This window comes from Lithobates pipiens, unplaced genomic scaffold (genome assembly GCF_037356315.1).
Source record: "Lithobates pipiens isolate NorthernLeopardFrog02 unplaced genomic scaffold, aLitPip1_a1.2 Scaffold_18, whole genome shotgun sequence".
Lineage (NCBI taxonomy): Eukaryota > Metazoa > Chordata > Amphibia > Anura > Ranidae > Lithobates > Lithobates pipiens.
In genome coordinates, this window is record NW_027507758.1 from 331962188 (window position 1) to 331975201 (window position 13014).

The 13014-nt window shown below is 39.7% G+C and overlaps 1 protein-coding gene across 1 annotated transcript in view; it reads right to left on the reverse strand.

Moving 5' to 3' along the window:
* Window positions 1-245: 245 nt before the first annotated feature.
* BCKDHB (branched chain keto acid dehydrogenase E1 subunit beta) overlaps window positions 246-13014 on the reverse strand; it is a 283203-nt gene continuing 270434 nt past the window's right edge. Inside the window, 2 exon segments of the mRNA XM_077487334.1 lie at window positions 246-472; window positions 4311-4470. Coding sequence (XP_077343460.1) covers window positions 4330-4470 — 141 coding nt within the window. The 3' untranslated portion in view covers window positions 246-472; window positions 4311-4329.

The window sequence follows — 13014 nt, forward strand, 5'->3', positions numbered from 1 at the left end:
GCGAGCTTTCAGCAAAGCAAATGTTGTCTAAGCTTTTGCTATGGCTCTCTTTCACCTGGTTTCCACCATCGGTATAGATGAGGGTATTCGTCTGTAGGATGTTCATGGATTTGAACTAAATACACAAAATAGTAAAACTAAAACACATCCTCATTAAATTAATATTTTCAGCTATTTAACAAGGTTTAATGGATAGACTTATAGGATGTTTTGTAAAGTATGAAAAAAAAAAAACACCATTACAATTTGTTGTTTATTAAATAATCATTTATTCGGTTTTGTATTTTGTTCTATATGTGATTTAATAGAGTAGAATAGAAAAATCCTTCCAGGGAATGGTCAATTCATTTTGCTTTACTCAAAAACTCTATACTTTTTATTACGGATTCTTAGTAGTGTTGACCTCAAAACCTTATCCAGTAAAACCATTTACACAGTTGATACACATACAGTCTTGTAATCCAGAAAAGCTCTGTAAAACAAAAATTATAATATCTGATCACACAAAATAGCGGTTATTGTGATGCATGTACAAATTAGAAAATCTGCTGTTACAAGGATCATTTAGAAATATTAACTGTACCCAAGATGATTTTGAAAAATGCACCCTTTACCGGCAATTTCGCCTGAAAAAAAGTAGTGCACTTTCTGGTACGTGTCACTGCTGTGTCTATAGCCCCATATCTGTATATCTGCAGTGAGAGATTAAGGAACTGTTGCCTCGGACAGCTAATTTCAGTAGATTTGGTAATATCACTACTGTGCTGCTCACTGTTCTCTTTGCTGCAGTCTTTGTGGGGGTCTGCCATCTAGGTAATGGCAGGTGTTTGTGTCTTAATGTCAGAGCCAGAGTGCAGAAGGCAGCACAGTTTGCCAGTGATTGGGAAAAGATCACTTACAGATAGATGTAAGCAACACTGTTGACTAGGTCTTTGTCCTCCGACTACCTTTCTGTGCACAGTCTGCACAGCTCAGTTCCTCATTAAAGGGTATCCAATATGTAGGGTTTTCTACTAAAATCTTTGTCATGGTCAGATCTAAGACGACGACCTACATTTTGTCAGGTAAATATGAAATGTAGCAGAAGATTTTTCTTTCAGATTTTAATTCAAAATGTGCAGCATTGATGCTTTTCACCAGCTTAAAGCTGGTCATAGATGGGAAGAATTTTGAACAAAAATTCTTAGGAAATGAACATTCTAAGAAAGTTTGTTAAATTTTCTAATCATTAGTGAGTCAAATTGGTGTTTGATTTTGGCCACAGTGGGGAGAAAATTTGAAGGAGCAGGATGAAAAATGTTTCTCAAGCTACCCAATTTCTAACAGTCTACGCGTTTTTTGTTCGGTAAAGCCCATTCATTCTAGAATAAAATGTTACAACCGAATGAAATCTTTCAAACATTTGAATGTTCTAAGAAAGTTCTGAGAACTTTCCTAAGCTTTTTAAAAAAAATCTATTCCTTTTCTGGCCAGCTTTAGGCTCTCTGTTTGCTATTTGATAAAAGAAGTCTGTTCACGCCTCATCAGCATTGGCTCATCGATAATTTATCAGATGGTTTATTCAAACAAATTACGTCTCTATGCAAGCTACTTTAAGCTGGCTATTAGGGATGAGCTCAGGCGTGTTCGCATGGAACACGTGCAGAGCCCGCCAGGAAGTCGGCACAGCGCTGCGCTAATCACAGGCAATGAGACATTGCCCGATCTCTGCAGCCGCACATCGGGGCAATGTCTCACTGCCTGTGATTAGCGCAGCGCCCTGCTGACTTCCTGGCGGGCTCTGCACGTGTTCCATGTGAACACACCTGAGCTCATCCCTAGGGGCTATATCAGCCTTTCTCAAGCTTTTCAACACAAAGGAATCCTTGAAATAGTTCTCTGGTCTCGGGGAACCCCTGCTAAAAATTAGAAATCTACAACTCACGATACATTAGTGTGATGGTCAGTGGGAAGAATTACCTCCTTACAGATAGCTAAAAAGATCAATGGAGTCAGTGGGAACTTAACTGAGGCAGAAGTTGCCCAATGCTGAAGGTACCCCTAGCAACCTTTGGAGGAACCCTAGTGGAGAATCACTGGGCTATATACTCTTAAAAATGTGGCCAGTTCAGCATGAATCAGCCAACTTACAATTGGTGTGGCCATCCCTGCTTGATATAAGTCTATTGGTACTTGTGGCGAGATAGATTTCCTATTACTTAATGTCGTGATTTTTTTAATCCAACATTTATCTAATTTCTTTTGGTACATAGTTTGACTCTAGCCACATTTCATTTTTTTTGTTTTAAAAATTTTGGTTAGAAAGGTCAGATTTTTATTGTTGCATCCCTTTTAGCGAGATCTCACTTTACGTTCTGTGCAGTCAACAGGAAACGATATGAGACAAATCTTACAAATAGGAAGACTACAACTTCTGCCCGGTTTGATCTTTGGAGAGATTTTCTCTGACTGTGTGGCCACTGGGACACAGAATTTATTTTGTAAAACTGCAGGATGCATGTTACTACAGAATCGCTCAAAGTTGTAGATGCATACACCACACACCAGAACAATAGCCTGTCTTTATAAAAATGAGAGATTCTGGCCCAATGTTTTTTCCACTTTCAGATTGGCAGGAAAGTAATTTCAGAAGGGAAGGAAAGAAAATGTATATTGCTGTCCTACGTGCAAGAAAAAAAGCTCTAAACCATTTATACCCCCCAAACACACACTTTAAATGTCTGGATATATTACATTATACCTATCACACCTTGTGTTAAACATTCAATGGGTGGGGCTGGCTGGTTTGTCCATTTGACTTATTGCTTATCCCATGCTCCTGAATCTGCAATAAGCTTCTTCTCAGAGATCCACTTTGCATGCACACACGATTTTGTCTACTCAAGTGTGCAGCAGTTTGGTTTCTCTGATCCCTGGCTCACCGCCTTTACACAGCCCAGTGATTCTTGGACATTCCACACTCCTGCTGCCTAAAAGGACTAGTTACAGAAGGCTTAACCCTTCCTGCTCTGTGGTAGAGGTCATGAAAAGGACAGCAGGGCTTGCCAGCTCACACTCAGTTAACAGTTAAGGGGGTCTGTAGCATCTCCCCAAAAGGTCTCAATTCTATTAGCCTTCACTTATTCTCTCTCCCCCCCCCCCCCTCTTTCCTCCATAGTCCATCTCCATTTACGCTCTTATAGCTTCTGTGGCTTCTGAAGAGAAGGCGGAAGTCCTCTTACCTAGTTCTGATAATTCAGCATAGGAGGAGGACCAGTCTGCTGATATTCCTCCCAAGCCTAAGAATACAATTTCTATCCTTATTGATGCAGTTGCACAGGTCTTTCCCTGGAAGAACCTATGTCAGTCACCAACCTAGGTTTTAAAAAATATGCCCAATCTAGATAATGTTTTCTGTACGCTCACTCCTAGAGCCTTTACGGTAAGGTTATTAGCCTCATCCTGATTTACTCCTTATTGCATGCTAAAAAAAAAAAAATGAGGCTTGCTGAGAGTGGGAGGGGTTATGTTGGGCTGTGTGTAGAGCTTTGTTTGCCGATGTCCAATAACCCTAATGTAGCTGCATAACCCATAGTCTAAAACGGAGATCCCATGTCCTGTAATATACGCCAAGAAAAGGGTTTTAAAAGTCAAAAATTATTTTTTGCCTCTGGTGTTTAGAGGGTTGCCGTGTACAATTCTATTATTATGATGTAGACTGTAAGTGGACACATGAATGTCTGTCATTGTTACCCAATGTCTGCTTTATCTGTACACCATGCAAGCCTTTCATTAAAAAATATTAAAAAAAAAATATAAAAAATATATAAAAAAAAAAAACAATCTTTTTTTGCACAATGAAGGGCCAGCTCACACAGGAACGTGGCACATGTTCCTATACTATTCTTCATGGTCCCCGTATGGCATGATTTTGCAGCCCATTCATTTGAATGGGCTGAAATTGCACCAGTATGCAGAGAAAGTAGTGCATGTACTAAATGTTAGGAAATGTGTCACACCAAATCACATGGTACTGCAGTATCATGCAATTTGGTGCCCACAAATGCACTGTATTTGTGATCTGTATTTGGGGTGCTGCAAATGTTACATTGGCATCCACATCAGATTGTAAAGGCAGTGCATTTTAAGACCGGTGCAGGAAATGCATACAGAATGTGCTTTTCCTGCACTGCATTCTGATGTGAACTGGCTCTAAAGAAAAAAAATAATAATTCTCCTTATAAATCTTTTAAGGCAAAAGTGAAAACAAATTAAGAATTGCAGTGCTCAAAATAATATATTATACTTTGTCATTATAACAAAATACTTACTGAAATGGTATTGCTTAGTTCAGAAGTTAATCATTTTTCGTAGTGCGTCAAAGCATTTCCATTTATCAGGTATATAGAAAGGTTCAAAGATGTGAGGAAATGGAGTGTCATATCCACATACTCTGGCTATAGGAGCTTCAAGATTCAAGAAACACTCCTCCTGTAAATGAGTTGAAAAGGCACAGAGTGAGTATTGACAAATATTAGTTGGGTTCACGCTATGAGGTTTTCAGATTGCCAAAATGTCACTGATAATATCCGTTTTCAAAAATATGCACAGCTGGAAAGACGTCTGAACAACATTAAATTAGCAGTTTAATAAACTGACCATTTATACAAGATAAAAACATGTTGTAAGTTAATTACTGTTTTCCATGAAGTTGTGAAGGCTCACAAGCTTTAACTTAAAGGGCAAACATAAGCCAGAACTGAATTCTAAAACATATTTATGTATTAACATCTGCAAAACCAAATTTTGAAAATGTTATTTGGAGAAATAGAAACTAATTGACATACTTACCCACTGCAACCAATCAAGGGTTATCTTTCATATGAACCAAGACAGCTAGCTGTATTGGCTAAATGTTCCAGCATTTTGAGACAGTTTCATTCGGACTGTATATTTTTTTTTTTTAGGATTCATTAGCTAATCATATTAGAGTGCAACCTCTTAAAGTCCAAGTTGTCCTTTTGGGAAAGAGAGCATATATTTTTGCAGGAAAAAAAAAATGAATTATTTTTTCCTGCAGGAGTCTGAAAAGCTTTGCACCTGCAATGTCAGGATCCTGCAGACAAGCACTGCAGCTTTCAGCCTGTTTACAAGCTGCAGGGCTTGTGAATGAACTAAGAGCATTCATTAGAGCTCTCGCCTTATAAGAACTATAATGAATGACAGTATATTATGTTCTTTTATTCACAGAATCATTTCTAATGATGTGGTGGAGCCCAACATGGCAACACTATTTTTTTTAAACATGACAACGGTTGTGGGGAGAGGATACACTGTCTACTGTCACAGGGAGGAGGGGAATCCGGGATGCAGGGAGCAGATCTGGAGCATGTCACACCAAATTATAGGTGTACCGTGTAACATGCTCTGAAAAGTGAATGTGTCCTTAAGTCTAATGATAGTCATACATGGCTAGTCTTCTTTCCTTCAGATTAGTTCACCTACATTAAACAGCATGAATGGAATAATCTAGGCTGCTGGCTATTGTAGTTAAGCAGCCTTAGCACCCTGGTTTTGCTTGAATGCATAGACGCTGACTGCATCTTATAGAATGCAGTCACTATTTGGCCGAGAGGGCCATGCACAGTACGGATTCAGCAGGAAATGCCCAGAATTCAAGCTGTGTATTGTCAGCCTAAATGCTACTTACATTGTCAACATGTTTATATATGGCTATTGTAAAAGCTTTGTTGTTTCAAACTAAAACTTTAAGAAAAAAAACAAATGCTTTTCAAAATTAAGACCTCATCTTGCTCCTTTAACTTGTAAATCTAAAACTCCAAGATCTATCCTATTTTTACAGTCCTGTCCCCTATGGGACAAAGAACATGCATTACTTTGTCCCACGTTACCAAGTGCTTTCTAGCCATGGTTATCAGGTCTGATGTGCCCCCTTACCCTTGTGCTGTGGTCAATATGACAACAGATTTGAAGAAGATGGCTGATTCACAAGTGCAACTTGTCTTGGCTGTGAACACTTTCCATAGACATACAGCTAGAGAATTGCAGAGCTTGACAGCTTGAGACATTCCCCCTCCCTCTGTATTTCTCTTGTCACTGGGGTAGATGATGGACCATTAATTACCACAAAAGGAACCACAAAACAATGCGTAATTGTAAAGGCAACCCTGTCAAACTAAAAAATTTAATAAAATAGTCCCCTGTAAAGAAAATGCCTGCCCTATAAAATACACTTCTGCTTGAAGAGTGTCGATCTTGTGTACCCCCTGAACTCAGTGGTTCCTCCCACAAGTCATTACATCACTACTAGGTCCTGTTAGTGATGCAGGGGTCAGCGACAAACACCTGAAATTAAAAGGTGACACAAGAGTTCAACACTTTCAGATGTGTTGGCTTCCAAAGAGAAGAGTTCTCTTTATCGCTCATGCTCTTCACCCCTTATATTAACACATCCAGTTTAGGGAAAGAGACACCGTTTAGATTTTCACCTAGATAGGGACATGATAGGAGAGAAATACAATATATTTTTTTAATTGATCTATTTTATATGCATGGCCGAGGGCTGTCAACTTTACTACCTAGAGCGTTTTCATATATTTTTCCTAATTCATTTTCGGATAGCCTGACAAATATGGAATGTTTCATATTCACATTTCCAGCCAGCTAGGGGGCCATAGGCTTCTGCAGCTATGTTTACCTTCCTATTCTTACCTGCTCATTAAAAAAAATTAAAAAAAATTTGAGCTCAATAGCAACACTTATGCACATATACAACAGAATGAGGCAGGGGTGATACATCCTATCCCCATCTGCTCTTTTCAGTTTCGCTTTTCAGTACGGCTCTATGGAGTTTCAGTTATTGAAAGTCTGTATACTTGTATATAAAATAGCAGAACAAATGTAAAATACACCCTTAAAATTGCACGGATAAAAAAATAGAAATAATCCAAACCCACTGCAACAGCCTATCAAGTAAAATTAAAGCAACACTGGCTTTAAAAAAAGATTTTAAATTATTATATACACTAGCATATTATTAGGTTTGCAGCCCTCAAATTTTCAGTTTTTTTGTTTGATTGTTAACCTCTACTATTTCAACTCATAATGAAATATAAATGATATTGAAAGTCTAAACCAGTATATGCCATATAACAAAAGAAAATTTCTACAATTACAGAACAGCTCTGGTCCAACTGCAACAGTCACTGAGACACTGCCTTTGATTTTGAAGGAACCAAGAGCTTGAAACAGATAGTGTTCATGATCATTTCCCCAAGGATAAAACTTTGATTAATTTTTTGTTTGCGAGTTGCATGAAATAAAGCCAACATTAGAAAGTGGACGAGGGTGCCAATAAAGTAATGCCATTTTAACAGATACATCAAAGATACCAGTAGTTTAATCACTCTTTAGCGCAGACTCCAGCAAAACAATCCCAGGTTCACTTATCTGATTTAGAGAATACATTGAAATTACACTGGGGTCTCACTTCCCCAATTTTATATTACATTTAGTTTGCTTAACCTCCCTGGCGGTATGATTAGTTCTGGTTTTAGGTGCTGAAAGCGGTACAATTATTTTGCATGGAAATTTGGCGTTTTATATTGTAGTTCTGTAAATCTTAGGAATAACTCTCTTAAATCTGTTCAAAACCAGGTCTAGCAGACATCCCGGGTATGATAAAGTTTATAATATAATAAATAATAAAAATTATTCAATAATGTAATCAAATCCAAAAACATAGAAATTTGCTCATTTACAGAATTGTCGCTGTCATTAGATTTAGTGTTCGATTATGAATTTCCCCACAAATCGCTGTCACTCAATTCTGCAAGTAATTATAATCGCTGTTTTCTTGTTGGTCTAAAATCACTTTTGACATAAAGGGGCACTTTTTGGTTGCTATGGACAATCTCCAAATTCCAGGCAGAAAAAAACTGCATTTATAATATAAAAGTGCATGCAGGGCACTGCACAGACCACTAGGGACAAAGGGGGTGTGTAATTTTTTTTTATACAGTACTGTAATCTGTAAGATTACAGTACTGTGTGTGTTTTGTGTGTTTTTACTTTTCTGAATTTTCCGCCGATCTCCGCGCCCGTGCGCCGTAACGTCGCAGGGAATGGAGATCGGCGGCATTTGGGCACTGTAAATCGAGCGAAGGACAGCTCGATCACACAGCGCGGAGGACATCGCTGGATCCAGGGGACAAGGTAAGTAACTTCTCCCTGTGTCCTCCCTGTATCCAGCGATGCGATCCCGAGTCTGGCTCGGGGTTACCGCTTATGATACTAAAATCCCAACCTGAGCCAGACTCAGGATCACCGCCAGGGAGGTTAATGGAAAATGTAGGGAGAAGACTATAAAGGAGGGGGCAGGAATTCTGAAATCTCCTCCAAACTTATTTCTCAGGCCTCCTGCCAACCAGCTAATCAAAAAGATGCTTTTACATCCTATTTACCAGAATCTGCATTCATATGAGCATCTTCAGTGTTTTCTGCTATTCTCCTGACCAGTCTTGTCATAGCTCCCGCATGACATCACATTGCTGTTCCGTTAAAACTAAAAGGACTCTGTAAACCCAGTTTTTAGCCAACTGCCTATAGGCGGTGCCCACACAGATGCAAGCACTCCACAAATGATCCACCCCTACCCTACAAGAGAAGAGAATTGGCCTCAGTTATCTTACTTTAGTTTTTTTTAAATAAAAAAGGTGCGATTGGCTAGAGGCAGGTGGAGTTGGAGGAAATGCCATTTCTTTTCAATAGCCAGAGGTAAACCTTAATTATAGTATATGCATCTACTGCTGTACATGTTTTAACCAACTAAATCCCAATATTTGGATATCTCTCTCTTCAGTATGGTCTTTACACACATGAAAGACTTAAAGCTTGACTGCTGAGAACTAAAATGTCCTTACATTTAAGTTAACATATGGTTGGATTTAAAGATCGCTTGTGGTATGAACTTGTGACCCCACGTTACCATATTCTAGTAGGATAGTTGGCCAAGCATCTGACAGATGACACAAATGAGGGCTTGCAGAAAAAAAATGAAGAATTTAGAATGCATGCGGGGAGTTGCTTTCATAAGGGTTCAATATATTTTCAAATGTGTTAATAAATAAGTCATCTGTTCAACAGTTTCTGGATTAAATACTTGGCACCAAAAGGCATATAAACATTGTATTTCAGCCCAATCTGGTTTCCAAATTGTTTATTAATTTGTCATTTGACCATGTGCATGGAGAAAGCATTCTAATGGAATTTACACTGCTCACATATGTTGGACAAACTGGTTTGTATTAATCTAGTTTATACTAATACTTCTGTGATCTAACATTCAGGAGTTACATAGGTGAGGTTGAAAAAATAGCATCATATGTGTGCGATTATAAATGTCAGTAATACATTGTATATACCTGTATGTTGTGGTCGTTTAGGTGCTTATTCAATAGTTTTTTTAAACTATTGATGCCTCCCGCTGAAACAACCACCTGTGGAAGGGAATTCCACATCCTTGCCTTTCTTACAGTAAAGAAGTCTCTACACAGTTTAAGGTTAAACCCTCTTTTCTTCTAATTTTGGAATGGTCACGTGTCTTATTAAACTCCCTTAAGCAAAAAAAAGTTTAATCCCTATTGTGGGGTCACCAGTATAAGATTTGTACATTGAAATCATATCCCCTCTCAAGCATCTTTTCTCCAGAGAGAATACGTTCAGTGCTCGCAACCTTTCTTCATAACTACTATCCTCCAGACCCTTTATTAGCAGGGCTTTATGTTGCCCTTCTCTGTACTCCCTCCATTTCCAGCACATAATTTCTTAGGACTGGTGCCCAGAACTGGACAGCATACTCCAGGTGAGGCTGGACTAAAGTCTTGTAGAGAGGGAGAATTATCGCTTTATCCCTGGAGTTAATCCCCTTTTTAATGCATGGCAATATTCTGTTTGCTTTGTTAGCAGCAGCTTGACATTGCATGCCATTGCTGAGCCTATCATCATATTTTTGCCACTCAAATGCATTATTTTACATTTTTCTACATTAACCTCTTGCCATGTAGTTGCCCACCCCACTCATTTGTTCACATCTTCTTGCAAGGTTTCCACATCCTGCGGAGAAGTTATTGTCCTGCTTGGCTTAGTGTTGTCCACGAATACAAAGGTTGAACTCTTTACCCCATCCTTATTGTGCAAATTTTATGAAGATGTATTTTAATATGTATTGTCATAGTGTCTCCCAGTGTTAGTACTCCCACAGCTGACTGGGGCAGACTGACGCTGGTTGAGATTCATTTGGTAGTGGAAAGCTCCTTGGGGGTGTAGAGAAGTGTTTGCAGAGTGGGGATATGTCCGCTGGCAAAGGGCCCCTGTGTGATGCACAGAACGATGGTCTGGGGGGGGGGGGGGGGGATGTGTTCACTCTGTGAAGACATTATCAGTTTAGCGGATGTGCGCTTGTGTCACCCCTGTATGCCTGACCAATAAACTGGGGGGGCCATGGCTTATACCTGCAGATTATCTACAGAGACAGTAATATAGTCCAGGTATGTTTTGTTCTCTGAACAAAGCAGGACAAGGATTCACGAACAAACTGTAAAAATGGGAGCCTTTGAATCGTGGTTGGGAGCAACATTCATAATCTCAGGCTTCCTATGATACAGAGACAGGGGGCTGGAGATCGTACATGCTGCCCCCGCCCAGACACACCCATAAGACTCCCCTAGTCATCACTCATTGGTGGTTGTTGTATAAATTCATCTTGCTTGAAAGGATTTCTTGTGTTGGTCATATCTTAAGGAGGAAGCAATTGACTGTTGAGGCCAGGGCTTCATATTTGTGCCTGTTTGTGTGTTAATAAAAAAACAAGAGCCTCTGCCCAGGAGGGCAGATAAAGGAACGATGGAGCCAAGATGGTGATTATGTCTGTTTACTGGGGAAATGTGGGAGACATGGGTAATTTAAAGATACATTATACCATTAGACTGAGAGGGCACGTATTAGTGCAGGTGAGATTGATTACATATAGAGTATAGTGGAATTTCCACAACAATCCCCCAGGTCATTTATGAACAAACAGGATTGGTCCCAGGACTGAACCCTGGTGGACCCCCACTTTCCACCCCTGAACCTTTACCACCAACCTCTGAACTTGTTCTTGTAGCCAACTTTCAATCCATGTACTCAACCTATGGTCCATGCCAACGGACCTTATTTTGTACAGTGAACGTTTATGGGGAACTGTGTCAAATGCTTTTGCAAAATCCAGATACAACACATCCACGAGCCTTCCTTTATCTAGATGGCAGCTCACCTCCTCATAGGTTAGAAGATTGGTTTGGCAAGAACGATTCTTCATGAATCCATGCTGATTACTGCTAATGATACAGTTTTAATTAATAAAATCTTTTATACTGTATAGTGCTCCAAGTGCTTGCATACTATTGATGTTAGGCTAACTGGTCTAATTCCCAGGGATGTATTTTGTCCCTTTTTTAAATATTGGTGCTACATTGGCTTTTCTCCAATCAGCTGGTACCATTCCAGTCAGTAGGCTGTCAGCAAAAATTAGGGACAATGGTCTCGCAATTACTTGACTGAGTTCCCCAAGTACCCTTGAAATTCAGAGTCTTTGTATTGCCCTTGTGTTTCCTACTTGTGTGATTTATAGTGAAGCCAATTGACCTGTGATCGCCGTTTCCTAAATTGCCCCGTATATTCACATCTGTGATCAGGTTTGTATTGTTGGTAATCAGTAGATCTAGTAACGCCTTGTTTCTAGTTGGTGTGTCTACCATCTGACTCATGAGATTGTCCTGCAAGACATTTAGGAACTGGCGAGCCATAGACGAATGCATGGTTTCCTTCGCCAAGTCTGTCTGGATAAATAAAATTTCAATAACACTTCTCATCCTTGCTGCTAATCCAAATTGTGATAAGAGGTCCGTCTTCCCCTCCTCCCTCAGGTTAGGGGGCCTATAACATACTCCCAGTATTATTTTCCCCTTAAATTCATTCATTTGGAGCTCTACCCATAAGGATTCCACCTCCTCCCTAGCTCCCTTATTGCTGTCATCTCTCACATTCACTTGTACATTATTCTTGATATATAGGCATAACCCTCCCCCTTTACTCTCTATCCCTGTGATAAAAGAGAATACCCTTGAATGGTTGCCAATCATGAGAGCTGTTGAACTAGGTCTCTGAAATTCCCACAAAATCCAAATCCTCCTCCAGTGATCAGTCACTGTACAGTCAATGCCAATGTTTTCTCTTGAAGATACATTGCATCTTTTTTTCCTTACTAAGACCCCTTTTACACAAGCAGTTTTCAGGCGTTTCAGCAATAGAAATAGCGTCTGTAAAGCGCCTGAATACTGCCTCCCATTCATTACAATGGGTGCTTTCATACCCTGGTGGTGCACTTGCGGGACATTTGGAAAAGTCCTGCAAGCAGCACCTTTAGTGCAGTTTGGGAGTGCTGTATACATCGCTCCCAAAATGCACCTGCCCATTGCAATGAATGGTGCAGCTATGGTCTTGGATAATCTGTGTCCTCTCATCATTCATGTCTGGATTTCTATGCTGTGGCAGTAAATTGTAAAGGTTTGTGTAAAAGCTATGGAAATGGTTAGCAATCACTTCAGTGGTGACATCTATGGTGCCATTAGGCTGTTTTATGCCCATGATGTTCTTGTTTGAGGTATGTCCCCTCATGGCCCTAGCTAGGAGTCTACCCGTTTCATCACCAGATTCATAATAAAAACTTTCCTTTTAAAGAGCAGGAATTGTTATATTCTAATGTCCATAATCTGTTGCAGCGTCTTCCTAGTTTCCAAGTGCTCTCTAGCGGTTTGAACAGACAAGGATTATGCAATGTTTCTACCCTCTTGATGTGGTCAACGAGAAATGTAATTTGCCTCTCTCTCCCTTTTGCGCTGGGCACCCATCCTAATCAGTTCACTCCTAAGGGTGCATGTATGTGCTTCCCATATCGCCAAGGGGTGCACGTCT